The 27,143-nt window shown below is 48.4% G+C and overlaps 2 protein-coding genes across 8 annotated transcripts in view; both read left to right on the top strand.

The window, feature by feature from the left end:
* The window catches only part of GLYR1 (glyoxylate reductase 1 homolog), a 46,483-nt gene extending 29,802 nt beyond the window's left edge, over positions 1–16,681 (top strand). For 2 of the 6 annotated variants that reach the window (XM_079798844.1, XM_079798841.1), the window contains 6 exons: positions 4,954–5,046; positions 5,720–5,821; positions 6,785–6,947; positions 7,238–7,417; positions 7,736–7,860; positions 14,515–16,681. In XM_079798844.1, coding sequence (XP_079654970.1) covers positions 4,954–5,046; positions 5,720–5,821; positions 6,785–6,947; positions 7,238–7,417; positions 7,736–7,860; positions 14,515–14,589 — 738 coding nt within the window. In that variant the 3' untranslated portion in view covers positions 14,590–16,681. Of the gene's footprint in view, positions 1–4,935; positions 5,049–5,719; positions 5,822–6,784; positions 6,948–7,237; positions 7,418–7,735; positions 7,861–14,514 lie in introns of all 6 variants that reach the window. The other 4 variants (XM_079798843.1, XM_079798839.1, XM_079798842.1 and 1 more) reach the window with 3 other exon arrangements.
* Positions 16,682–17,151: 470 nt separating this feature from the next.
* ROGDI (rogdi atypical leucine zipper) lies at positions 17,152–24,154 on the top strand. Of its 2 annotated transcripts, XM_079760873.1 has the most exons (11): positions 17,152–17,275; positions 17,353–17,424; positions 18,163–18,245; positions 18,451–18,505; positions 19,209–19,289; positions 20,461–20,556; positions 21,794–21,892; positions 22,240–22,353; positions 22,451–22,500; positions 22,588–22,714; positions 23,033–24,153. In XM_079760873.1, the coding sequence occupies exons 1-11, from the start codon at positions 17,231–17,233 to the stop codon at positions 23,072–23,074; spliced, it is 864 nt and encodes a 287-aa protein (XP_079616999.1). In that variant the 5' UTR covers positions 17,152–17,230; the 3' UTR covers positions 23,075–24,153. The 2 variants fall into 2 exon arrangements, with proteins under 2 accessions (XP_079616999.1, XP_079616998.1); XM_079760872.1 differs by having other exon boundaries at positions 22,588–24,154.
* The last annotated feature ends 2,989 nt before the right edge of the window (positions 24,155–27,143 follow it).

Here is a 27,143-nt window from a genome sequence, read left to right as displayed (position 1 = left end):
GTATTATGAAGTCATTGGTAAGGAATGTGTATAAATAGATCTACAACATCCTTTTCAGTGACTGTACTGTATTCAGTTTGGATTATGTTAGCTGTGCAATACAACATTCTGCTGTGATGATGTTCTGTATCTGCACTATCTAGTTTGATAGTCACTAGCCACATGTGGCTCTTTTGGAGGGGGTGGTGCTTTGCATTTTTTTATTACTTTCCTCTCGTGTGGTTTACATCAATTTATAATTCTATCTAATAATAGACAAATATGCAAATTGACCATACCTCCGACACCCCCACAAGCCACGCCCATCATCCAATCAGAGCGAGTATGCAAATTAACCCAAACCAAGATGGCTACAGCCACAGAGATCAAGGTTTCCTAGGTAACAGAGGAAGCCAAGCTTTCTGCTGGCCCTTGCCAGGCCTAAGCCTCCACTCAAGCTACAAAGTTTCAATTATCCTATCTAATAATAGACAAATATGCAAATTGACCATACCTCCGACACGCCCACAAGCCACACCCACCATCCAATCAGCGTGAGTATGCAAATTAACCCAAACCAAGATGGCTACAGCCACAGAGAGCAAGGTTTCCTAGGTAACAGAGGAAGCCAAGCTTTCTGCCGGCCCTTGCGAGGCCTAAGCCTCCACTCAAGCTACAAAGTTTCAATTATAGAAGGTAAACAAATTCAAACAAATGGCGGCAGAATGGAGCTTGAGAGAGCAGGCCAGGGTTGCCGGCGGCAATAGGGGAAGCAAAGCTTTCCGCACACCCTGGGCTGGCTTACCCACTTAAGGCAACAAAGTTTCGATTATAACCCCAACACAAATGGCTACCAGCCTCTGAGGGAGCCCCAGGCTTGGCTCCGCTCCAGGCTACAAAGTTTCAATTGTAGAAGGAAAATAAATTCCAGATACCAGGGCCTCTGCTTGGGTTGCCAGGGGGCGTGGCCTGCCTGCCAACCACCACAGGCCCCTCGCTCAGGCCGCCCCACGCCCCAAGGGAACCCCCACCTGATCCGGGACACCCTTCAGGGCAAACCAGCTGGCCCCCACCCCTGTGCCAGGCCTCTATCCTATCTAATAAAAGAGTACTATGCAGATTGACCATCACTGCAATACACAATATAGCTGCCCCCATGTGGTCAAAGATCCTGCCCCCATGTGGACACAAGATGGCCAGCAGGAGAGGGCAGTTGGGAGGCACCCGGCCTGCAAGGGAGGGCAGTTGAGAAGGACCAAGCCTGCAAGGGAGGGCAGTTGGAAGTGATCAACCCTGCAGGAGAGGGCAGTTAGGGGTAACCAGGCTGGCAGAGGAGGGAAGTTGGGGGCAAACAGGCTGGCAGCAGAGTGGTTAGGGGGTGATCAGGCTGGCAGGCAGAAGCGGTTAGGGGCAATCAGAAAGGCAGGCAGGCAAGCAGTTGGAAGCCAGCAGTCCTGGATTGTGAGAGGGATCCCAGATTGGAGAGGGTACAGGCTGGGCTGAGGGACAGCCCCCTCCGTGCACGAATTTCATGCACTGGGCCTCTAGTAATCTACATAAGTTGAAACAGAACATAGACAAAAAAATATATCCATACCCACTTATTAAAGTCAAATATTAATGAAGGGTCCCATCCCACCTGTATCGCAAAAACCGGCAGCCCATAGTCATTGCCAGCAAGGACAGGCCTTCTAGGATTCCTGTGACCTGTGTGCTGAACCTGTGGTCACAGCCTGCCCTGCTGGGCACAGTGGCTTACATGTGACTCTTGAGCACTTGAATCAAGACTAGTACAACTGAAGGATTGAGTTTCTAATTTTATTTCACTTAAATTAAAATAGTCCCCTTTGGCCCTAGCTAGTTTTTCTCTGTGGTTAAATCGTCAACCTGTGAACTAAAGTGTCCCAGGTTCGATTCAGGTAAAGGGCATGTACCTAGGTTGCTGGCTCAATCCCTGGCCCCAATCGGGACACATGTGAGAGGCAACCAATTGATGTGTCTCTCTCACATCAGTGTGCCTCTGTCTCTCCCCTTCCCTTCCACTTTCTCTAAAAAGAGACACCTCTGGCTGAAACCGGTTTGGCTCGGTGGATGGAGCGTCGGTCTGCGGACTGGGGGGGTCCCAGGTTCGATTCCGGTCAAGGGCATGTACATTGGTTGCGGGCACATCCCCGGTGGGGGGTGTGCAGGAGGCAACTGGTCGATGTTTCTCTCTAACATCGATGTTTCTGTCCCTCTCCCTTCCTCTCTGTAAAAAATCAATAAAATATATTTTTAAAAAATATAAATAAATAAATAAATAAATAGAGACACCTCTGTGTACCTCTAGATTTTCTAGGCTCTACAGCAGTCACAACCCACAGGTTGAGAACCGCTAGCAAGGTCGCCTAAGACCATCGGAAAACACAGATATTTACATTACGATTCATAACAGTAGCAAAATTACAGTTATGAAGTAGCAACGAAAATAATTTTATGGTTGGGGGTCACCACAACATGAGGTACTGTATTAAAGGGTCGCGTCATTAGAAAGGGTGAGAACCTCTGGTTTACAGGAAGGTAGGTGAGCAAAGCAGGTAGAACTTGGGTTTGGAATAGGGCCAACCTAAGTCCAAGTCACACTCTGCTGCTTGCCCTAGGGCTTCAGTGAAATAGTTTACCTCCCTAGATCTGTAAAATGATGACTAGCAAAAGCCCCAGCTTCAAGGGGGTGTGAAGGTTAAATGAGATTATGTAAAGTACTCAGCACAGTGCCTGGCACAAGTTATGTAGTAAATGTCATCTTTGAAAAGCCATGTAATCCTTATGACAGTCCCCATGGAATTTTTATAAAAGGATCTTAATGAAAATGGCTCAGTAGATAGAGCGTCGGCCTGTGGACTGAAGAGTCCCAGGTTTGATTCCTTTCAAGGGCACATGCCCCATCTGCGGGCTCAGTCCTCAGTTGGGGGTGTGCAGGAGGCAGCTATGATTCTCTCTCATCACTGATGTTTTTCTCTCTTTCTCTCCCTTTCCCTTCCTCTCTGAAATCAATAAAAATATTTTTAATAAATAAATAAATAATCCTGTGGTCCTCCTGGAAAAAGATGAAACATTTTTAAATTTTCAGTAAAGGAGAGTAATAAGGAGGTCTTCTCCCAAGTAAATGTGAAAACATAATAATGTAAATTCACCAAGGTACATGTGTGCTATAGCAAAGACACAGACCTACCAGGTAGCCCAGAAAGCCTAGGACTTCCTCTGATAGAGCCATCGCACTGTGAATCAGAGATATTAAAGAAGGGTTGGTCAGTAAGTATGTTCAGAATAACTGGTTAGAAATTGGAGGGAATACTAATCTCACTTCCTACCACATAATAAAATATATTCCAGATAGATTACTACATTTTTTTTCCAAAGGAAAAACCAGAAGAAAATAAAACTAGCCCTGGCTGATGTGGCTCGATTGGAGCATCATCCCATACACTGAAAGTTTGAGCGTTTGATTCCTGATCAGAGCACATACCTGGTTGCAGGCTCCATCCCCATGAGGGGGTGAGCAGAAGGCATCTGATTGATGTTTCTGTCTCTTGTCCATTCTTTCTCTCTCTCTTGTCCATGTTTCTCTCCCTCTCTCTCCCCCTCCCTCTCTCTAAAAGCAATAAAAACATTTTTTTTTAAAAAGGAAAGACAACTAAATATTAACATAGATACTCCCCACAACAAAAAAATAAAAGTAAAAGGTACACCAACTAAAAGTGCTTATAGCAAATATGATAGAAAAGGGTAATATGTTGATTTTATGAAACACATAGTTTGATAACTCTTAAGATAAAAAGTAGCTCACATTCAACAATATATAAAAGAAGTAGCTCACAGACCTTGTATGCATATGTGCATAACCCATGGACACAGACAATAGGGTGCTGAAGGCCTGGGAGGGTGGGGGGGTCTGGAGGAGGTCAAGGGAGGAAAAAAGATGACATATGTAATACTTTCAACAATAAAGAATTATTAAGTAAAGAAGTAGCTTACAGAAGAGCAAATAATTTTAAAACAAAGGTATTTAAAAGGTTTAGTTATCAGGAGTAATCAAAATATATCACAAAAAGTTACTATTTTTAGCTGTTTAAATCAAGTAGGATAAAATTTTAATATATTTATGGATGCTTGTTCATTGTTTTTAAATGATGTAAGTGCTGGTGATTTAAGACCTTGTTGGTGATCATTATATATTCTCAGCCCTATTGAAAAACCATTTGTCTACATTTATTAGGAGCATAAAAACCATTTGGACCTGTTTTATTCTTAGAAGTCTAAATTAAAATCATAAAGATATTTGTTGGAGTCATTTATAATTAAAAGCAGTCCAAATATCAAACTGCAGCGGAGCCATTAGGTAAATCCAGATACGTCTCTTGATGGAGTATTTTACAGCCATTCATTGTAAGTGATAATAATGAGACAATATGGATAAATGTAAGCCTTACAAATTAGTAAACGTTGGATACAAAATAGTAGTTACTCTAATTACTTTTTAAATGCCTTTGGAAAAGGGTAATGCACTAAAATAGTGTTTTTAGACCCCCAGAAACGTCGTCGTAAGGGATGGCAGCCTCCCACCCCCAGCCCTGCTTCCCTAGCACAGTGTTGATAACGCAGGGCTGCAGATAGGCACTGTTTACATCCTGTTTTCAAACAGGAATCCTTCAGCAGACACTTGTTTTATGCTTACTGTGAAGTAAAACATCAGTCTAGGCACCAAGTATGCGGAAACACAAAACAGTCCTGAAGAAGTCCCATCCACTTCCCCCAAGAAGTCAGACCACCAGCTCTGGTGTCCGGGGCTCCCAGCCTCAGCTTCAGTCTCCTGCCTTGGGAGGCCAGCCAGGAGGACTGGGCACCGTATCTCTGGCCTGGCTGTCGTGTTTGTTGTGCAATGCCTGCAGCTCACGTTAGGATCTGTGACTTTTGCAGTGTGATTTGTTCATCCAGGAGGGGGCCCGCCTAGGAAGAACCCCCGCTGAAGTTGTTTCAACTTGTGACATCACCTTTGCCTGTGTGTCGGATCCAAAAGCGGCCAAGGATGTAAGGATCCCCTCCCTCCCCTCAGCGTCTCAGATTGTGGCCAGGAAAGCTGGCTGGCCTCCTCCCCTTCTCCCCTGCATACGGAGTGAGTGTCTGCATGTGGGGGGTTGAATTTCCCATCTGGGGGCCTTCTCCCATTGTGAAGGGTGTTTGCATAAATTGAATACAGACTTCCTTTAATTCAGAACAAAGAATGAAAATGGCTAGGATCCCTGAGGTCTGCTGAAATGGTCTGTGGTATATTCTTATTGAGCTGGAAGCTTTGGGACTGTATGTGCTTTTGGTCTATGTGCCAAGTTCCTATGTTTGGCTATCACTGTATTTGTATGTTTTAAAAGTTCAAGTGCAGTAGTCATCTTGTTAAACTGGTGACTAGTCTGTCTAATCCAAGTAAATCCAAAGAAGCCCCAAAACTGAAACACTGAGATTCCATCTTTTAAATGGGAAGTTTTTAATAGAAATATACTATTTTTAAAGATAAATGGGAACATACCAGAAATACTTTTCTTTCCCTTGCTTATTTACTTGCTTTTCCCTTTTCAGCCTTAATATTTATTAGCTCCTTATCAGGAAATGAACCAAAAAAGCAAATGAATTCTGACTTTGGGTCTAAGGGGTTCCTGGGTATCTGGCTGGGGGCCTGGGCTATTGCTTCTCCCTTGTGTCCCCACAGCTGGTGCTGGGCCCCAGTGGTGTACTGCAAGGGATCCGTCCCGGAAAGTGCTACGTGGACATGTCAACAGTGGATGCTGACACAGTCACCGAGCTGGCCCAGGTAGCAGCCTTGTTCGGGCTGGCCCTCCAGCATCCTTTTGGTTGGATCCCAAGACCTAAGCTGACCATGCCCAAGTGTGGATAACTTGGTTACTCTAGAGCAGTGATGGGCAACCTTTTGAGCTTGGTGTGTCAAACTTCGCCAAAAAACTGAGCATAACTCGGGTAGTGTGTCACTTTGAGGAAAAAACTAACTCAAAGACTCTAGTCGCAAATGTTTCATCCTCGGGAGCAGCAAATGTTTCATCCTTGGCATGCGGCCGCGTGTCATCAGAAATGGCTGCGCGTGTCAGTGCTGACATGCGTGTCATAGGTTCGCCATCACTGCTCTAGAGCCAAAGCCAGAGAGGAGAGAAGAAGTGAGGCCAGTAGCCTTGGGACTAGCCTGTCTTCATTCTCTACCTTCAAAGTCACAGTTAATCTAAGTGGCCATGAGAGGAGAGGTGCTCCCTAGCTGAGATGGGCATCAGATCCCATAGTTGCCAGCCTCACAGTGAGAAGCAATCCAAGCTGTCAGCACAGCCTTTTTTGGTTTAAGCATCTATCTGCCAAGTATTCCTCCTGCCTGAGCTGCTGGGCCCAAGAGAGGAAGTGGTGACTTCTGGCTCGTGTATGTTCTAAGAGTGAAGTCCGGGAAGGGTGGTGTCTATAGGAGGTATGGACAACCAAGCAGTTGGCACAGCCATGTTTGGTTATAATCTTTGGTCTTTATAAGAAATTCAGAGAAAATGGGAACTTATGAGGAGAGCCCAGCCTCTCTCTCTTTACTACATGTGAGTCAGGCATCTGTTGGAGGATATCTGCTGACCCTTCCACAGCATTAGTCCAGCACCTTTGTACAGATGTTGGCTTTGGGGCTTCCATGTGGAGGGCTAAGTACTTCCACTCAAGGACCCTCTTTGCTCCCTACCTGAGACCCGTGGGAGAGGCAAGGACTCCAGAAGCTGTGACTTTTCCTTTCCAGGTGATTGTGTCCAGGGGGGGCCGCTTTCTGGAAGCCCCAGTCTCAGGGAACCAGCAGCTGTCTAATGATGGGATGTTGGTGATCTTAGCAGCCGGAGACAGGGGCTTATATGAGGACTGCAGCAGCTGCTTCCAGGCGATGGGGAAGACCTCCTTCTTTCTAGGTAACATACCTGCCCACCTGTTGGGCCACATTCCCCCTAGACTGTACTGATGACAACGTCAACCCCGCATGGCCTTTCAGCCTGGGGCCCCCGTGGGAAGGTTTCCTTTGATTTGCACAGTCAGTGCCTGGAAGGAGGAAGAACCAGAAGGGTCAGAGCCAGTTCTGTCAGGGGCAGGTGAATGGGGCCTTCCCTGGGTGTAGAGGTGGGTCTGAGCAGGGATGAGGGGGATTGAAAGTCCCTGCCTGTCGGATTCTTGGGAAGTGACCATGATTCTTTGCCCTGGGCAGGTGAGGTTGGCAATGCAGCCAAAATGATGCTGATTGTGAACATGGTCCAGGGAAGCTTCATGGCAACTATCGCTGAGGGGTTGACCCTGGCCCAAGTGACAGGCCAGTCCCAGCAGACACTCTTGGATATTCTCAATCAAGGACAATTGGCCAGCATCTTTCTGGACCAGAAGTGCCAAAGTAAGTTGTCATTGGCCTCTCTTGTCTTTTTTTTTTTTTTTTTTTGTACTAGAGCTGAGGAACTGGGTAAGGAAGGCCACTGTCACAACAGTCTCTTCTTCGGGGGCTCATTAGATATGAAAGATGCACCCTCTCTATATCTCCAGGTAGTGAGGGTCCAGAGACGGTAGATGGGATTTGGGTGTACAGGCTGGAACCTTGTCTCTTAGGTGTTTGAGGGGGCGAGAAATGCTATGTGTTGAACCCTGGTGGTACTTGCAGGTATTTTCTTATTTAGGGTCCTATTAATTCTTCTGATAAGTGGCTTTCTCTCCTCAGATATTCTGCAAGGAAACTTTAAACCTGATTTCTACCTGAAATACATTCAGAAGGATCTTCGCTTAGCCATTGCGCTGGGTGATGCGGTCAACCATCCAACTCCTATGGCAGCTGCAGCCAATGAGGTAACTACAAGAGCCAGTGGCTCAAGTCCCAGCAGCCTTCCCTTTGTTTTTCTTGTTATTCCTCCCTTCTACTTACTTTTGCTTTTCTTTGCTATCTGGTCTAATCTCTCAGGGTGAAATGTTAGGTCATTGATTTTAGACCTGCCTTTTCTAAAAGGACCATTAAAAACTAGACACCCTGTCTTACACCTATAGATGAAGACAGTGGCGGGGGGTAAGGGCATGGGGTGGGGTGGGGAATCAGGTGGAGGGGAGCTATGGGGGGGCGGGGGAACACCTGTAATAATCTGAACAATAAAGATTTATTTTTAAAAAAATAAAAATAAAAAAATAGACACTTCCTTCTGAGCTGAGCGTACTTCTCTTGTGATTGTTTCTTTGACCTGTGGATTACTTTATATTTTATCAAGTATTTAGGGTTTTCCTAGTTGTCTAGTAGTTATTGATTTGTAATGGGTCACTTTTGTGGCCAAAGACTATGCCCTGTATGATTATTAGCTCATTAAATTATTCAGACTTGTTTTGTAGCCTAATAGTTATTGCTGGGTGTGCCATGTGCACCTAATAAGACTGTTCTGCAGTTGCTGGGTTCTGTGTTCCACAGATATCAGTTAGGTCAAGATGGTTGTTAATGTTTTTCAGATCATCTTTACTGATGTTTCTTCTGCTTCTTTCAGTCACTGAGAGAGAGATAGTAAAATCTCCCCACTATGATCATGGGATTGTCTGTTTAATTCTGTCCATTTTGCTTAATGCCTTTGAAACTCTTGTTTATTATGTTTTCCTGATGAATTTACCCTTTCATTATTATTATGAAATGTCTCTCAATCTTTGTCTTGAAATCTTTTTTTTTTTTGTCTTGAAATCTATTGTCTAATTTTAATATCACTACTACAGCCTCTCATTCTTACTGTTTTCATGGTATGTCTTTTTCCATCCATTTACTTTCAGTCTGTGCCTTTAAATTGTATCTTTTGTAGACAGTCTATAATTGGGGCTTATATTTTTATACATTCTGACAATATCTGCCTATTAATTGGAGTGTTTAATCATTAACATTTTTTGAATGACATTTATTAAGCACCTACACATGCACTTATTGAAAACAGTTGTTTAGAAGTTCAACTTTCTTATCTCAACCTGATAGAAACATAATCTTAAATAACAGCTGGCCCTAGCTGGTTTGGCTCAGTGGACAGAGCATTGGCCTATGGACTGAAGGGTCCCGGGTTTGATTCTGGTTAAGGGCACATGCCCAGTTGCTGGCTCGATCCCCAGTAGGGGTCATGCAGGAGGCAGGCAGTCAGTGATTATCTCTCATCATTGATGTTTCTATCTCTCTCTCCCTCTCCCTTCCTATCTGAAATCAATAAAAATATATTTTTTTAAAAACAGCTGAAAGGTGGTGGGTTCCATTCCCAGTCATTTATTGTAGAAGCTGTAGCTTCAAATGTTATAAGCTGATACACATTTTCATTCAAATTAAATACTTACAGGTCTCAAGTGGCTTATTCTAGCAAAAAAAATAGCTTACTGCTCTTTTCAGACCTGCCTTTTTAAAGTTTATAGTCTTCTGTTCCTAAATTCTATATCTTCTGTTCTTCCTTGCCTGAATATCTAAAAGTACTTATTTCACTCTTTTTTGTTTTGTTAATCCTCACCCAAGGATATTTTTCCATGGATTTTTAGTGTGAGTGGAAGGGAGAGGGAGAGACAGAGACATCAATGTGAGAGAGACACATCAATTGGTTGCCTCCTCACGCGCCTGACGGGCCGGGGATTGAACCTGCAACCGAGGTACATATCCTTGATCAGAATCAAACCCACGACCCTTCAGTCTGCAGGCTGGCACTCTATCCACTGAGCCAAATTGGCTAGGGCTATTTCACTCTTTTAAGTTGCAGTACAATTTCATGTTTTTCCTGTTTGTTTCACCTGTGGGTTCTCTCTCGGCAGTAGATTCTGAATGTATTTTATCAATTTTTTATTGATAAGCTTATCTTTAACTGAAAGGGTTCTGTGTGTGGTTTGTGTTGGCAACACTTCTCTATGAGGTGATTTCTGACTTGCCTTCACACTCCTTCATTAGCTTGCAAATAGACCTATTAGTTAATTTCTCAATGGAGCATGGTACTTTCTGACCATTTGTTTGGATAGTGTGACTTTAAGCTCCCTACTGATTGGATCTTAAAGTTAAGTAGTCCTTTAACATTTAATTTGTCTTGAAGTCTGTTGTGTGGTTAAATTCAAAGCTACCAAACATTTGATTGCTGTTTCTCCCTTCTGGCTTTTGTTTGTTCCTCCTTTCTTGCCTTTATTTTGGGAGAGAGGAAGAGAAAGAGAGAGAAACATCAATATGATAGAGACACATCAATTGGTTTGCCTCCCGCATGCACCCCGACCGGGGCTGGGCATCAAACCTGTAATATATACACACACACACACACACACACACTCACTCACTCTAACCACAAGCCACACTGGCCAGGCCTGCCTTGCCTTCTTTTGTGTTATTTGAATATATTTTTAGAATATCATTTAGATATCTACTGGCTTTTTTTTTTTTTTTCCTTACTGGCTTTTTAATGAGGCATAATTTTTCTTCTATCTTTGCTGTAGGACTTGCAGTATGCACTTACCTTCACAGCCTACTTAGAGTTAATATTTACCAAAAACAGATTGATTTACCTCTCTTTTCCTCACCCTTTAAGACAGGATTTCTCAATGCAGGTACTATTGATATTTTATTGTAGGAACTGTCCTATGCATTATAAGATGTTAACAGCATCTCTGTCCTCTACTCACTAGATATTAGCAGTACACTCATTCATAGAAAATCTATCCAGGCATTACCAAAATCCCCAGGCTGGGAACTCCTGCTTTAAGTTACAGATGTCCTATGTGTTAAATCTGTCTTTCTTTTAATTGTTGTTTTTTCCTGTATTTATATTTATTTATTTATTTATTTATTTATTTATTTATTTATTTATTTATTTATTTAAATCTTTATTGTTGAGAGTATTACAGATGTCCCCTTTTTTGTTCCCTCCATCTGGTTCCTGCCCCACCCAGGCCTTCACCATTCTATTGCCTGTGTCCATAGGAAATGCATATATGCATATAAGTTCTTTGGTTAATCTCTTCCTGCACTCCCCACCCCCTTTCCCTCTGAGATTTGTCAGTCTGTTCCATGTTCCCATGCCTCTGTTTCTATTTTATTCATCAGTTTATTTTGTTAATTAGATTCCTTGTTCGTTTATTTTGTTTTTTAGATTAAATTGTTGATAATGTATTTATTGCCATTTTATTGTTAACATTTTTTTATCCTTTTTTCTTCTTACTAAAGAAAACCCTTCAACATTTCATGTAATGCTGGTTTAATGGTGGTGAACTCCTTTTGCTTTTTCTTGTCTGTGAAGATCTTTATCTGACTTTCAGTCCTAAATGAGAGCTTTGCTGGGTAGATCAATATTGTTTGTAGGTCCTTTCTATTCATCACTTTGACTATTTCTTGCCACTCCCTTCTGGCCTGCAAAGGTTCTGTTGAGAAATCAACTGACAGTCATATGGGCACTCCCTTGGATGTAACTAACTGCTTTTCTCTTGCTGCTTTTAAGATTCTCTCTTTGTCTTTAATCTTTGGCATTTTAATTATGATGTGTCTTGGTTTGGGTCTCTTTGGGTTCCTCTTATTTAGGATCTGTGCTTCCTAGACTTTTAAGTCTATTTATTTCACCAGATAGGGGAAGTTTTCTGTCATTATTCCTTCAAATAGGTTTTCAATATCTTGCTCGCTCTCTCTCTTCTCCTTCTGGCACCTCTATAATGTGAATGTTGGTATGCTTGAAGTTGTCCCAGAGGCTCCTTACACTATCTTCACATTTTTTGAATCATTTTTCTTTTTGCTCTTCTGATTGGGTGTATTTTGCCTCCTCATATTCCAAATCATTGATTTGATTCTTGGAATCCTCTACACTACTGTTGAGTCCCTTTAAATTATTATTTATTTCAGTTAGTGTATGCTTAATTTCTGTCTGGTCCTTTTTCATGTTTTAGTTTTCAATAAGATCCTTGAAAGTCTCACTAAGTCCCTTGAAGCTCTCATTAATATCCTTGAGCATCCTTATAACCATTGTTTTGAACTCTATATCTAGTAGTTTGTTTGCTTCCATTTCATTTAGTTCTTTTTCTGGAGATTTCTTCTGTACTTTCATTTGTGACATACTTCTTTGTGTCCACATTTTGGCTGCTTTCCTGTGTTTGTTTCTATGTATTAGATAGAGCTGCTATGTCTCCTGGAATTTGTAGTGGCCTTGTGTAGTAGGTGTCCTATAAGGCCCAATGGCTCACCTCCCCAGTCACCTAAGCTGGGCACTCTAGGTGCGCCCAGTGTAGGCTGTGTTCAGTCTTGTTGTAATTGAGCCTTGATTGTTGTTTGTGTCAGTGGGAGAAATTGACCTTCAGGCCAATTGGCTGTGAGGACTAGCTGCAGCTACAATGGAAGAGCTGCTGTGCAGGAGACACCCCTATGGAGCAGGACTTGCTTCAGTGGGGCTTTGGTGCTCATTCAGTCTACTACTTGAGTATGTCACTTGTGGATGTGTAGAGTTGTAATCTGGTATGGTCTGAAGCTGACCACTGGGTACACTGGCTCTGAGGTCTCCTGAAAGGTGCAAAGTCAGCCACTGCCTGGGAGGAGCTACAGAGCAATCTGCAGATGGTGGCTACTAGTGCTGGACTTGGAAGTGCCTAGGCCACGCCAAGCTATGAAGCAAGGCAGGCTACTGCTAGAGCCTGGTCTTGGTCCTCTTATTGATAGCTCTCCAGGCGTCCTCAAACTACGGCCCGTGGCCACATGCGGGTGTTTTTGCCATTTTGTTTTTTTACTTCAAAATAAGATATGTGCAGTGTGCATAGGAATATGTTCATAGTTTTTTTTTCAACTATAGTCCGGCCCTCCAACGGTCTGAGGGACAGTGAACTGGCCCCCTGTTTAAAAATTTGAGGACCCCTGGTATAGAGCATGCTGATGCCAGCTGATGCTTATTTGAGAGATTTTATGAAAATCTGAAGCCTGAGCCAGGACAGGACAGTCATATAGAAAAACTGCTACAAACAGCTTGGGTGGGGCTGCAAATTGGATGGGGCAGGGTCTCAGGGAATCAGCACTGTGGAGTGAACAGTGTTAGCCTGGCTGATGGAATTTCTCACTTGGCTGCCAGTCAGCTCTGTGACAGAGGTGGTCTCAGCATAGGAAGAATGACCCCTGTGAGCACTCCTGTCTGGGAGAAAGCCGCCCCTGAGTACTTGCTCCAGTGCCAGAAATCCAGTTCCTCCCTATATGTCCGTGGATTCCTCCATGCCGCTGCCCCAGTGCTGGAGCTCAGAGGAAGCAGGTCCTATGTGTTATATCTGCTTTTGTTTTAAACCCATAAGATAATGTTGAAATGTTTTGCTTTAATTAGTCATACGTATTTTAAAGAAATAGAAAAATGATTTTATACTTTTTCTAATTACGATTTCCAGTGCTCTCCATTCTTTTCTGAAGAATTGAATTTCTCCCTGGTGTTATTTTCTTTCAGCTGGGAAAACTTGCTTTAGCATTTCCTGTAATGCAGGTCTGCTGGCAGCAAGTGGTTTTCTTTTATCTGAAAAGGTCTTTAGCCTTCATTCTGAGTTGACAACTTCACCTGAGCTGTAATGGACAATTATGGTGGCTCCAAATGGAGTTTGTTTGTTTTAATATATTTTCATTGATTTCAGGGAGAAAGAGATAGAAACATCAATGATGGAGAGAATCATTGATGTTTCTATCTCTCCCTCTCTTTTCCTCTCTGAAATCAATAAAAATATTTTTTAAAATAATAAAACGAATAAAGAAATAAATTTTTAAAAATGTACCCAGCCATGTAAGAGAGGAAGTTTGTGTCCAACTGCATTTCTTCAGCATGACTGTATGTCATACCACTGTTGTTGAACAATGGCTTTTTAATTATTTCATACTTCTTTATAGTCATCTAGTATCACCAAGGCAATTGTTAATTGCCAAGCACCATACTAGGCTCTGGGGACAGGTTGGTGTACATTTTAATGGAAGGAGGAACAAAATAAGCACATACATATTTAAACAAATGAGAATTTCAGATGGTCAGAAATGTGAATAAAATAGAACAGAGTAAGAGGATAGAAGTGACTAGGGTAAAGTGGTGCAGCTGCTGCTTTAGATGAGGTGGTCAGGGAAGGCCTTTGGGAAGGAGCCAGCCATGCTGAGGGAAGGGCATCCTATGCAGAGGAAAGGGCAAGAACAGTAGCCCAGAGCATAACATGGGAAGTCCTTGGAGGGTCATCAGCAGGAAGAGACATGGTTATAATTGCTAACAACACTGAGCCCTCCCTCTTTGCCCACACTCTGAACATTATACATCCCTCACTCCATCTAATCCTCCCCGTAACCCTATTACCTCCCCCATGGTATCAGAAAGCAGTGGCTGAGGCACTTTATCCAAGGTCAGGCCAGTCATCAAAGGAGCCGGGGGTCACACCCAGACAGCCTGGACTCCAGAACCTACTTACCTAACCACGTCTAGAACCACCTCCAGGAAGCAGATCCATGTCTTTAAGTCAGAGACTGAGCTCATCTCATTTTTTTTCCAGGTGTACAAAAGAGCCAAGGCACTGGACCAGTCTGATAACGACATGTCTGCCGTGTACCGGGCCTACATACACTAAGCCCCCACTCCCTCCCTCTGACCCCCTCTTCCTCACACGGAGTTGGGGTCCTGGGACTTCACTCTGGACCAGTCCACCTGTCTCCATCTCCTTTTATACAGACTTTGAGACTTGCCATCAGCACAGCACTACTCCTCCCCTGAAAGTCCTGGGAAGGGGGGAAGTGTCAGCAGGATTGGCCTGTAGCAAAGCTCTTGAGCTGGGCACTGGCCCCTGAACCAGGTGGCTGTGTGTTCACACACATACACACACACACACACACACACACACACACACACACACACACACACACATATACATACACATACACATACCCACATACACCCACACTGGCTCTTACTCCAGGATAGAAGCTGCCCGGAAACTGCTGCCTGGCTTTTTTTCCCTTCTTCCAAGCTTGTCTTATCTCATACCCCTTCCAGTCGAGGAACTAGAATCAGCAATGAGAATTGGAAGCCTTCCTGCTTCCCTCAGAGTGAAGAGGCTGTGGTCACATTCACATTCCCGACTGGATCCCTTGCAGAGAGAGGCTCTGGGCCAAGATGAACTAGTACAGACTAAAAGGAGGATCCTGTGGACCCTCCCAACCTCAGGTGACCAGCTGATGGGGATTGTCATGTTTAAGCTACCAACGTGCAACCAACTCTCCAGAAATGCCTTTGTGAACTGAAAAGAGATTGGCAAAGTCAAGTGAAGACAAGGCTCTGGCTTTCCAGGAGAGCAGCAGTCAGCCTGTAGGTTGAGTCTCATGGAAGCCTATCTCCTCACTGCTCTTCAGCACCCATCCTAGAAGTCGCCATCACTACAGAGCCCTGGGCTAGGATCCAACTTCCTTGCTTTGGTGTAGCGGGATCTCACTCCTGGGCAGGCCGTTTTAGTATTTAGATTTGCATTCCAGTCCTTGGGAAGGGGATCCTGAGGGCCAACAGTGAAGAGTGAGGGGGATGGGCTTTCTGTTTCCTTTATGCCACAGACTTCATATGGTCCTGAAGAGCCAATCTGACCCGGGTGCCCTCACAGTGGTCCCACTTTCTCCAGCCTGCCCCTGTACAAGTCCTCTGCATGCCCACCTCTCTCCATTCTCCTCCCTTTCCCCTTTTCCTCCCATGGAAGCAGAATTTCTTCCTGTCTCTCCCTTTGGCCCAGACCCAGCCTGACCAACGATGACCATTTCTTAGGCTCAGCTCTTGAACAGAATGAGGTCTTCACTTCAGCCAGCAACTTGGTGGTCTTTGGTACTTCCAGGGTCCTGAGGTCTGTCGGGAGGGAAAAGGAGAACTGGGCTTGACTGAACCTGAACTAACTGACCCTCAGAGGTGGATCCAAGACATCCTTGAGTACCTAGTATATCTCCTTGGATAGGGGACCAGAGGGTGTTGGAATGTGACAAAAGAACAAGGAGAAGTCATCTGAAGGTTGTCAGTGTCTCCCTCTGCATGGGTTGGATTTTTCAAAGTCACACTTTGCAGAAGGTCAGCATTTATAGTGAATATATAATTATATATAAAAAATGAGGTGGCCACACTGGTGTGGGTCCCTTCCCCTCACAACCTTGGCCCTTTCCCACAGAACCCAAGTTATGGGCTCTCGGAAGACGGGAGAGGGCAGGGAAGATGCCTGTGGGTTTTGACACAGTTGATTTCACTGGGATTTTGAATTATTTTCTCTCTGAACACAAAGCCTGTTATAGTCCTAGCTGGACACTGGGGGACGGGGGGGTGGGAGTAGGGGAAGATGCTGTAATGAAACTGTTAGTCAATGTTGTCTTAATATTGTTGACAATTCTGTAAAGTTCCTTTTTATGAATATTTGTTTAAGCTATTTCACCTTTGTTTTGAAATCCTTCCCTTTTAAGGAAAAAATGTGACACTTGTGGAAAAGCTTGTAAGAAAGCCCCTCCTCCGCCCCCCTCCTTTTTTTCTTTAAATGACAAATCTGGTAATTAAGGTTGTGAATTTTTATTTTTGCTTTTTTTTTTCATGAACATGTTTTTCAGAATAGGATTGTGTGATAATGTTTAAATGGCAAAAACAAATGATTTTGTGCAATTAACAAAAGGCTACTGCAAGCAGAATAAAACGTTTCTTGGTAACCCAACTGGGACTGATTACCTTGCCTGCGTCTAAGCACTGCACCGCCCAGCGGTGGAGGGAGGAGGGCGGAGGCTAAGCCCTGGGCTTTTTCCTGGACCCTTGAACGAGGGTGGAAGGCAAGGCCCAGCTGGAGCAGGCTACCCCATCGGCCAATCGCCAGGCGCGGCGAGAGACAGCCATTCCGCCGGCCAATAGAGCGCAAGTGGGTAAGGGCACCCTATCAGAGCCCGGAAGGGGCGGGACGAGAGCGCTCCAGCCAAAGAGCAGCTTGGATGCGGCGCCCGCGGCTTGTGCCGACGGCATCTTGGTGGAGCCAGAGCGGGCGGGTTCTTACTGCAGCCAGCCTAGTTTCATTCCGCAGAGTCGCGAGCCGGGGGCGGGGCGGGTGTCCTCTCAGCCAATCGGGGTGGAATAGGGCGGTGGTTCGGGGCGGACTGGTTCCCACTTAGCCAATCGGCGGCGGGGGCTGGGCCCAGGCGCTGAGTACCGACCGAGCGAAGGGCGCGGACCGCTGGCCAGGGACTGTAGCTGCACGGCGAGCGGTGGCGATGGCGACCGCGATGGCACCGACGGCGGTGGAGCGGGCGGTGCTGGTGAGGCGCACGGGCGGTTGGGTGGGGCAGGGTGGGGACGGCGGGCCCGGGCGGCTGACCGCGGCCTGTCCCGCCAGGAGGAGGAATTCCGCTGGCTGCTGCACGACGAAGTGCACGCCGTGCTGAGGCAGCTACAGGACATCCTAAAGGTAACGTCTCGCGGGTGGCCGTGGGCCTTCCCTAGTGCGGCTCCTCCCCTGGCCGGCCGCGACTGCCTCCCTACAGCCTACTGGGTACGCGTAGCGCAGTGTTCAGGCGGGGCTTTGCCGTCGGTGGACTTGGGAGTCTAGTCGGGGGCGCCAGCAGATAATCACCCTGTTCCACCAGCAGCTGTGTGAGTGCTGTGGGTCTGGGTGAGCCTCGGGGTCCGGACGGGGTAGGCCTTCTTCTTTGAAGCAGTGACATTTAATCTGAGATCAGGACCCCAACATTGTGACACTAGCTAAGTACTCAGTCTCTCTGGGCCTCCCTTTCGTCATTTGCAAAAAGGAAGTAACAGTACCTGCCTCAAGGTTGACCTGCAGATAAGCCAATCAACTCACAAATGTTCAGGCATTGCCAGAATTGCGGGTTGCCATGACTACCGGGGTTCCCTGACCCTGTTCCTCACACCGGGGCACCTTAACCAAGCTGGGAGAGTAGTCCTATTTTATATCCCCATGTTGGCCACAGGCCCCCAGGGAACATGGAAGGAGCTGGTATTGGCTTGGGTAGGACCTGAAACTCGGGCCCTGGAGGAGGAGCCAGAGCCGTGGGAAGGTGCCCTGGGGGCTTGGGTAGGACGTTCCTGTGAGGCCAGCCCATCTTGTACCTCCCCTGGCCCACGTGGGAGTGAGACTTCTGGGCTGGATTGGGTGAACTTTGCCCCACTCCCCTATCCCCCCCAGGAAGCCTCTCTTCGCTTCACTCTGCCAGGCTCAGGCATGGAAGGGCCTGCCAAGCAAGAGAACTTCATTCTGGGCAGCTCTGGGTAAGCCCTGGCTTGGTGGAAACCCCTGGGATGGACTCCTTAGGGGGGTGAGAACACCTGGGTTGGAACATCCTATGGCAGAGCCACAAGCGGCCCAATGGGAAGGCTGGGTGGTGGGAGGGATCAGCTGCAGGTTCTGCTCTGATCCCCGTGTGTGTGTGTGTGTGTGTGTGTGTGTGTGTGTGTGTGTGTGTGTGTGTTGCAGCACGGACCAGGTGAAGGGCGTGCTGACTCTGCAAGGGGACGCGCTGAGCCAGGCGGTGAGTCCCTCTCCTTTCTATGTTGCTGGAGAAGCCAGTGGGGAAGAGCATGGGGGCCTCCTGCTTATCTCAGCTCTGCCACTGACTGGCTGTGTGACGCAAGGCAGAATCCTTGACCATTCTGGGCCTCAGTTTCTTCGTTTGTAAATGACAACAACCCCCAACTTCCTCATGAGATTAGTGCGAGGTTTCATTGAGTACAGGAGAGGGATGCTTTGCACCTGGCCCAGCCCAAGAGTCTGGGCCTGGTGAAGCATGGGCATTGGCAGGATTAGGCTGGCCCCAGATCAAAGTGGAATCACCATCATCTGAGCTCCATCTGCACCCGGCCCTGTGCCAGGTGCCAAGGTATGGGAGAAGGCCCCTGTCCTTCATGAGTGGGTAGTCAGCCCATTAGCCTGTGCACGTGTTCTCCGTCTGCCCACCATCACGTGCCTCCTCCCAGCTGAGGCCACCTTCCCCTTTCTTGGCTTCTTTTCCCTTTCATTTCTTTGTGGTTCCTCTTGAGCCTGAGCTCCTGTTTCCTGACCTCCTGTTCACCCCCACAAATGGCCATGGTATTGGGAGTCCTATCTCTCCCTCCCCTGCCTAGGAGAGGCTGGGGCCTGAACCACCACTGTTTCCACCCTTGGCTGTAAGGCTCAGAATGGCCAGAAGCAGAAGGGCATCCCTCTGCCCAGCTTACCCCACTCTCACCCATCAGGATGTGAACCTGAAGATGCCCCGGAACAACCAGCTGCTGCATTTTGCCTTCCGGGAGGACAAGCAGTGGAAGCTGCAGCAGGTAACCAGGCCCTCCCCAGCCAGGGCTCAGGCCGTAGGACAGGCAGGGGCAGGCCTGCACAGTGGTGCTCAGGCCTCCAGGGGCAGGGCACTGGGGATTTTCTGCCACCGCAAGCCTGATAGGGTGTTTCCTAGCAGGGAGGCTGGGGTGGGAGGAGCCTGTGCTCCAGAACCTAGCCTTGTGGGAGGTGGAGAACCTGTCTGTATGTCCCCAGGCCTTAGCCAGAGCCACAGGGATCCCCCTTGAACTAGTCAGTCCCTGCCCAAAGCTTCCAGGGGATTCTCGTGGCTCTTTTTTTCTTTTTTTAATAATTTTTTATTGATTTCCGAGAGGAAGGGAGATGAGGAGAGAGACAGAAACATCAGTGATGAGAGAGAATCATTGATAGGCTGCCTCCTACACACCCCCTACTGGGGATCAACCCCACAACCCCGGCTTGTGCCCCAACTAGAAATTGACCGTGACCTCCTGGTTCATAGGTAGAAGCTCAACCACTGAGCTACCTGAGTCAGGCTCTTTTTTTTCCCCCTCTATTATCAATGTCCCCTTTTGCCTCCACCCTGCCCCTGCCCCCCCTGCTAGGACTTCACCACATTATTGTCTGTGTCCATGGACTATGCATATATAGTCTTTGGTTGCTCCATGGCTCCTTGGACAAAGTCCATGCTCCCTATCAACTCCTATGTGACTGGGCCTCAACTTCTGCTCCCCGACACACAACTGGCCACCAGCAGTCTCCCTCTTTGGGCCTTTACTCTTGCTTGTCTCTCTACCTGGAGTCCTCTCCACAAGCTTTTCTCATCGCAAGAGTGATGAGTGTCAGCTCAAGAATCACCTCCCTGGGGCCTCCTCAGATCCCCATTTATAGAGGCTCCCCTAACCCCCTCCATCACCCTGTTTGTTTCCTTGTGTGAGCCATGCAGTCTGTTTCTTGTGCCTTTACTCTGTTACCATCTGTCCTCCTTTAGAAAGTAAGCTCCATGAGGCCAGGGACCAAGCCTGCCTCAGTCTGTGCCATGTGCAAGCACCCAGCCAGGGCAGGAAGCCAACAGCTGTGGGGGTGGAGTCAGGCAAGCAGCACCCACCCACCCCTCCAAGGATGACAGCCCCTCGGAGTGGAGGCTCATTGTCTGGGCCAGCCCACTAACCACTCCGTGGGCACTATTTTCAGATCCAGGATGCCAGGAACCACGTGAGCCAAGCCATTTACCTCCTCAACAACCGGGATGAGAGCTACCAGTTCAGGACAGGAGCAGAGGTCCTTAAGGTGAGTTGCCTGCAGGGGCAGGGGAGCCAGGTTTCCCACACCCACCCTGACCCCTGACCAGGTTCCTGGAGAACTCTGCCCCCATGTCCTCAAGTATAGCTGACTGTTAACCCTTCACCTCTCAGTGTACACATGTCCATCCAGCCATAGTCAAATAGCTCATAGCCCAAGCTTCAGAATCAGACCTGGGTTCTGATCCTAGGGCCTCCACTATTAGCTGTACAACTTCACGTCACTTACTTAGCCACTCTGTGCCTCTATATCTTCCCCTGCAAAAGGGGGATAAGATATAGTTACTACCAATTGTTACAATGCAGGTAAAGTGGCCCCTAGTAAGTGCTCAGTAAATAGTAGCTGCTAATAGTAGTACTAGCAATAAGAACAAACCCTGGCAATGAACAAAGTCAATTCACAAAGCATGGAGGGGAGAACTGAGTCTGGATGCCCTGGACCAGTCCTCAGGTGGTTCACCTACTCCCTCTGGACCTCTGATTCTTCATATGAAACTTGGAACTAGATGGACTAAGGTCCCTCCCAGAAGTGTGACTGCCCCGGGGAGGGAGGGATATAAGCTGCAACCCCATGCCTCCTCCCAATAGTTTTGCCTTTCCTGAGAGCCAGGTCAGCCTAGCACCTACAGCAACAGCTGGAAACAGTGGAAGCTGGGGCTCAGAGGAGTCCAAGCAAGGGCACTGCTCTGTGATAAAGGAAAGGGATCAGTTCTGGATGGTTCCACAGTTCACGAGCTATGTGACTTTACCTCTTCAGAGCCTCTGTTTCTTCACCTGTGAAATGGGGTTGATGTCTGACTTAAGGCATCAACTCAGCTGTCCCATTGCTTCCTTCAGGAAGCCCTCCCTTGCCCCTTGCACCCTAGCCAGATTTGGGCCCCTTGTAAGTTCCTTCATTGCCTATATCCCCATCCACCAAGCCCTGATGCCCCTGAGACTAACTCCTGGCATCTCCTTCCCAATTGGACCAGTCCACAGAATCCCATTCAGTAGAACCTCCTGGATGGGTGGTACATAGTACAGACATCCTACCCTCCTCCCCCACCCCACCCCCAGACCCCAATTACCTGCGTTTTTAACAAGCCCCCATTTTAGGGTGGTTCGGGCCCTGAGACCAGGACCACCAGGGCAGGAGCTGGAGCCACCATAACTTTGTCACTCCCTGATGCTGGGGTGCGGGGGATGGATTAGCCCTTGCAGCAGCTGTGACTAACCCCTCCCTCCAGCTGATGGATGCTGTGATGCTGCAACTGACCAGAGCTCGCAACCGGCTGACCACCCCGGCCACCCTCACTCTGCCTGAGATTGCCGCCAGTGGCCTCACGGTCAGTGCCTCGGGCCAAGACAGCGGGTCCCTGGAAAGGGACACAGGGGTGCCAAGGGGTCAGAAGCTCCAAATTGTCATCAGTAGGGGTTCTATGTCTATGTCTATGCAGTTTTCTGAGATAGGGTCCTCAGCTTCCCTCCTGTGTCCCCCCAGATACATCACCCTATCGAGTCAGTGGTTCCCAACCCAGCAGAGCAGGAAGTTACCCAAGGCACCTGGGAAGAGGCTAGATGCCCCAGTCGATATGATGAGGACTGAGATTCCCCCAGGTGGTTCTTGGGGGGCTTCTCCCTGCCCTGCCCTTATCTCACTTGCCTGCCTTCCCCACCCCACCCTGGCCTCCAGCGTATGTTCACCCCTGCCCTGCCCTCCGACTTGCTGGTCAACGTCTACATCAACCTCAACAAGCTCTGTCTCACTGTGTACCAGCTGCACACCCTGCAGCCAAATTCCACCAAGGTAAGCAGAACCCTGCTAACCCCTGACCTCTGCCCCCACTGACCCATGCCCTGCAACCCCAAAGGCCTGAGACTGGGTCTGATGTTCTTCTGCCTAGAACTTCCGCCCAGCTGGAGGCTCTGTGCTCCACAGCCCTGGAGCCATGTTGTAAGTACACTGTTGGGAGGGGTGCCCTGGAGGGCCCTCTACACCTCAGGGGCTGCGGGACTCAGGGACCTGACCCTCTGCCCACAGTGAGTGGGGCTCCCAGCGTCTGGAGGTGAGCCATGTGCACAAAGTGGAGTCGGTGATCCCGTGGCTAAATGATGCCCTGGTCTTCTTTACCGTCTCCCTGCAGCTCTGCCAGCAGCTCAAGGATAAGGTGGGAGCACAGGGGTGGTGGGGTCTGGGCTGTGCCACAGTCTCAAACAGATGAGGCCAGCCAGGCAATATCCCCTTCATTTTGGGGGTATTCCAGGGGCTCTTGTCTCAGGACCAAAGCACCCCCAAATCTTAAGGCCTTTTGTACCCGCCGCACACAACAGGCTGATGGGCCATTGTGCTGCTGGGCAACAGTATACTCTCCCTGACACATTGCCCTTGGATAACCTTGAAATCTCACCTGAGTCACAGGGTGCAACAGGGGCCAGGCCCCCCAGCACCACCACTCACCTGCCCCCCCACCTTCCTCCCTCCCTAGATCTCGGTGTTCTCCAGCTACTGGAGCTACAGGCCTTTCTAAGCAGAGCACCCAAGAGCCTGTCCCCCTGAGAAGTGGCCCTTACCCAGGGTGTCCCTGCCCCTACCATACACGCCCTGGAGTGCGGCCCAAGCCAGAGCCAGCACTACAGGCGATTTACTTCCCTCCTTGCCTGTCCTGCCCGTCACATTTGCACAGATGGGAGTTGAACACTGGAACTTCTGGAATGAAGGGAGGCTGACTTGCTTTTTGTTTTGGATGGGGGTGGGGTCAGGAGTTGGCCCACATTCCAATCCCTACCCTTTGGACTCAAGGTGGAGCCCAGCCCAGGGCTCTCCTTCCTCCCTGCTGAGCTGCCTGCCTGCTGAGCTGCCCCCAGGTGAGGGGCAGCTGCACTCCTCCTCCCGCTGGAAGGTGAGGAGTGGTGGTGACCCTAAGCTGTGAGTTGGGAGGGAAGAAGGAAAGGGCAGGCAGAAGCCACCTACCATGAGCTGGGGTCCCTTGACTGTTTACTTAGCAATCCTACCAGGGCCTCCAAGAAATAAAGATCATCCAACTTTATTTGGACCCCTCTGTCTATCCATCTGTTTGTCTGTCTGAGTAGGGACCAAGCCTGGGGGTCCCTGATTGTAGGAGCCAAGTGGAGCACCCAGTGACTGAGCCCCTGGCCTACTCATGCCTCCTTTGAGAGGGTCCTCTGGCTGCTGAGGGGCTGAGTGGAATGGTGACAAGGGGTCTGCCTGGGGGTTTGGGCCCCGAGTTTGAGCCCAGCTTGCCCTCCCATGGGAAGTTGCTGGATGACCCCCAGCAAGTCACTTAAGGTTTCCTGGTGACAGTCATGCCGGTGCCTAGATGGAGTCTAGATGGAGCAGTGAGTACTTTCATTGCCCACCCCTTGGTGGGAGGTTGGAACACACTTCAGACTCAGGATCTGGACAGACAAGGCCTTGTTGCTGTTGCCCAGCAGGGCATGTGAGAGAGGGGCTGGGGGACTCGCCTCATTATGGTTCCAGAGCCATGTTACTCAGTCCCGTGGGGTTCTCCTGTCAGAGAGGAACAGAGGGAGCCCAGTGGGCTTTAGGCCTCAGTTCCCTGCTAACCCCCCACCTGGAGGAGCCCCAGCAGCCTCTCCTCCATCCCAGTGCAATTCCTGGCCTTCCAGGGCCAGGGGGCTCACCTGCTTGGCACTCATTGTCTGGGATCTGGAGGAGTGGGGGGGGCAGCAGCGGGGGCAGCAGCGGGAGCAGCAGCGGGAGCAGCAGCGGGAGCAGCGGTGGCAGCAGTGGTAGCAGCAGCGGCAGCAGCGGCAGCAGAAGCGGCAGGGGCTGCAGCAGCAGTTGAGGCAAATAAGCAGCAGCAGGAGCAACAGAACGCCTGGGGGTGGGACAGGTGTCCAGACATGGCCCTCCACCTAGGGCCCGGTATGGGAGGCTGATGGGCCCGAGGCAGAGACCATACCCAGGACAATGAGGAAGATAATGAAGTAAGTGGTGTCCCACTTGGACTGGAACAGTTGGTTGCTCTTCAGTTTCCGCAGCACTTCCTCTGCTGTGGTCTCCAGATCCTTCAGGTTGGCCATCCCAGCCAGAGGGTCCTGGATGCCACCTGCCCCGACCCCCCCAGAGGGAAAGCCTTAGAGCTCGGGCTCCTCTGGGGCCAGGTCACAGACAGGCCTCCCACCATCCAGCCCCTGCTGCTTCACATGGTCCCTCTAGGCCCCAGTTCCTGCCCCAACTTCTCTTCCACTCCTCTCCTCGCTGGGCCCTTCCCTTGGTCCTGAACCTGACCTGGCCAGCCCCTTCTCTTCCCACTTCCCCCAGCAACCCCACATCGAGACCTGTCCTGCCTCCAAGCTCTGCCAGCCAGGCAGGCCCTAACCCCTGGGAGCATAGGCTTCCTGCTTCTGGATCCACTCCACCTGAGGCCTTAGCAACCAGCCCCTCTCTCCCCATGGCCAGCCAGGGGCCTGTGTCCCAGCAGATGTGCTTCCTGCTTCCCAACAGCAGCTGGTCCTGCTGGTCTCAGGAGGAGGTCACGGGCCTGTCAGCTTCCTCGTTCCAGGGCTTTTTCACTTTTTCTCAATAGACCATACAAGCAGCCTGGGACAGGAGGCACTCAGCTGCTGCTGACCATGAATAAAGGAAAGACAAAGAAAAAGGAGGGAGGGAGGGAGGGAGGGAGGGAGGGAGGGAGGGAGGGAGGGAGGGAGGGAGGGAGGGAGGGAGGGAGGGAGGGAGGGAGGTTAAAAAGGAGAAAGGAGCCCTGGCTGGGTGGATCAGTTGGTTGAAGCATTGTCCCATATACCAAGAGGTGGTGGATTTGCCCTGGCCGGTGTGCTCAGTGGTTGGAGCATCGGCTCTTAAACCAAAGCATCACGGGTTCACTCCTGGTCGGGATGTGTAGAAGAGGTAACCAATTGATGTTTCTCTCTCCCTTCCTCTCTTTAAAAAAAAAAAGAAGAAGAAGAACATATCCTCGGGTCAAGATTAAATTTAAAAAGTAATTTTAAGGAGAAAGGAGGGGAAGGGAGAGAGGAAGAAGTATCTTTTCCACCACCCTTCTTGAGCTGCTGGGGTATACCTGGCACCATATTAGAAGTCTTAGATCCTTATTTTCTCTGTTCTGTTCCTCACAATAACCCTATGGTTATCTCTCAAAAGAGCTCTTTGCCCAGAAGTTGGGGCTTGGGCCCCTAACCCTGCCATCCCTGACCACGTCGGTGAGGCAGCTCGCACTCCTGCCTTCTGGCGGAGCACAGACGTTTCCAGGCCCACTAGGGGCCAGACACTACTCAGCACTGAGGTTGGCTATGAAACAGGTAGACACAATGTTTTCTTCTCAGAGTGCTTATGATCTAGTAGGGAAGAACATATCAGCTAATGTTAGGCTATATGCACATTACCTAACTTATTCCTCAGGGCAACCTTACAGTGGGTATTACTGCTATTCCCATTTTACAGATATGAAAACAGGCCTTGAGAAGCTCAGCAACCAGCTCTCCAGTCACACATCTAAGGGATTCATTTCCTGTTGCTGTTGTAACATACAACCACAAACATAGTGGCTTAAGACAATACAAATTTATTACCTCACAGCTCTGGAGGTTGGAGTCTAAATGGGTTGGCAGGGCTGTATTCCTTCCGGAGGCTGTAAGGGAGAAACCATTCCTTGCCTTTCCAGTTTCTATAGGTCATATTCTTTGGTCCATGCCCCAGCACATCACTTTAACTTCTGCTTCCATCTTCACATCTCGACTGCCTTCCGGCTTTTCTCTTATAAGGAACCCTGTGATTACATTGGCCCCCAGGATAATCTCCCCAGCAAAATTCTTCATCACATCTGCAAAGAACCCTTTTGCCACTTAAGGTGACCTATTCACAGGTTCCAGGGATTAGGAGGGAAATATCTTTAGGGGCTATGATTCTAAGCCAACCACAGCCAGTGAGCAGAGAAGCCAGAATTGGGACTCAGGCATTCAGATCCCAGAGCCCTTGACCATCATGTTACGGGGTTTCCTTTGCTGGGATCCCCGTCTTACACCCTCCATCCTATTCTGAAATCTCAGATTCCTGTTGCAGAGGAAAGGAGGATATTTTTAAACCGACTAGAATGTTCTCGTGTAAAAATGGGGAGGGAGTAGGGTGCAGCCACTATGGAAAACAGTCTGGCAGTTCCTCAAAAAGTTACACATAGTGTTATCATATTACCTTACGATTCCATTCCTAGGTATACACCCAAGAGAATTGGAAGCAAGTACTCAAAGGCTTGTACACAACTGTTCACAGCAGCACTAACCACAATAGTCAAAAGGTGGAAACAACCCAGTGTCCATCAACTGATGAATGGATAAACCGTGGTCTCTCCATACAATGGAATATTATTCATAAAGGGAATGAAGCACTGACATGCTACAATATGAATGAACCTCAAAAACATGATGCCACGTAAAAGAGGCTAGTCACAAAAGGCCATATATTGTATGATCCCATTTATATGAAATGTCCAGAACAGGCAAATCCATAGAGACAGAAAGTAGTGGTTGCCAGCAATGGGGGATGGGCAACTGAGTGCTTAGTGGTTATAGGGTTTCCTTTTGGGGTGATGAACATGC

This window comes from Cnephaeus nilssonii, assembly GCF_951640355.1.
Source record: "Cnephaeus nilssonii genome assembly, chromosome: 2".
NCBI classification, from domain to species: Eukaryota; Metazoa; Chordata; class Mammalia; order Chiroptera; family Vespertilionidae; genus Cnephaeus; species Cnephaeus nilssonii.
The sequence above is the reverse complement of the archived record's forward strand: the minus strand, read 5'-3'. Positions and strand labels throughout refer to the sequence as shown.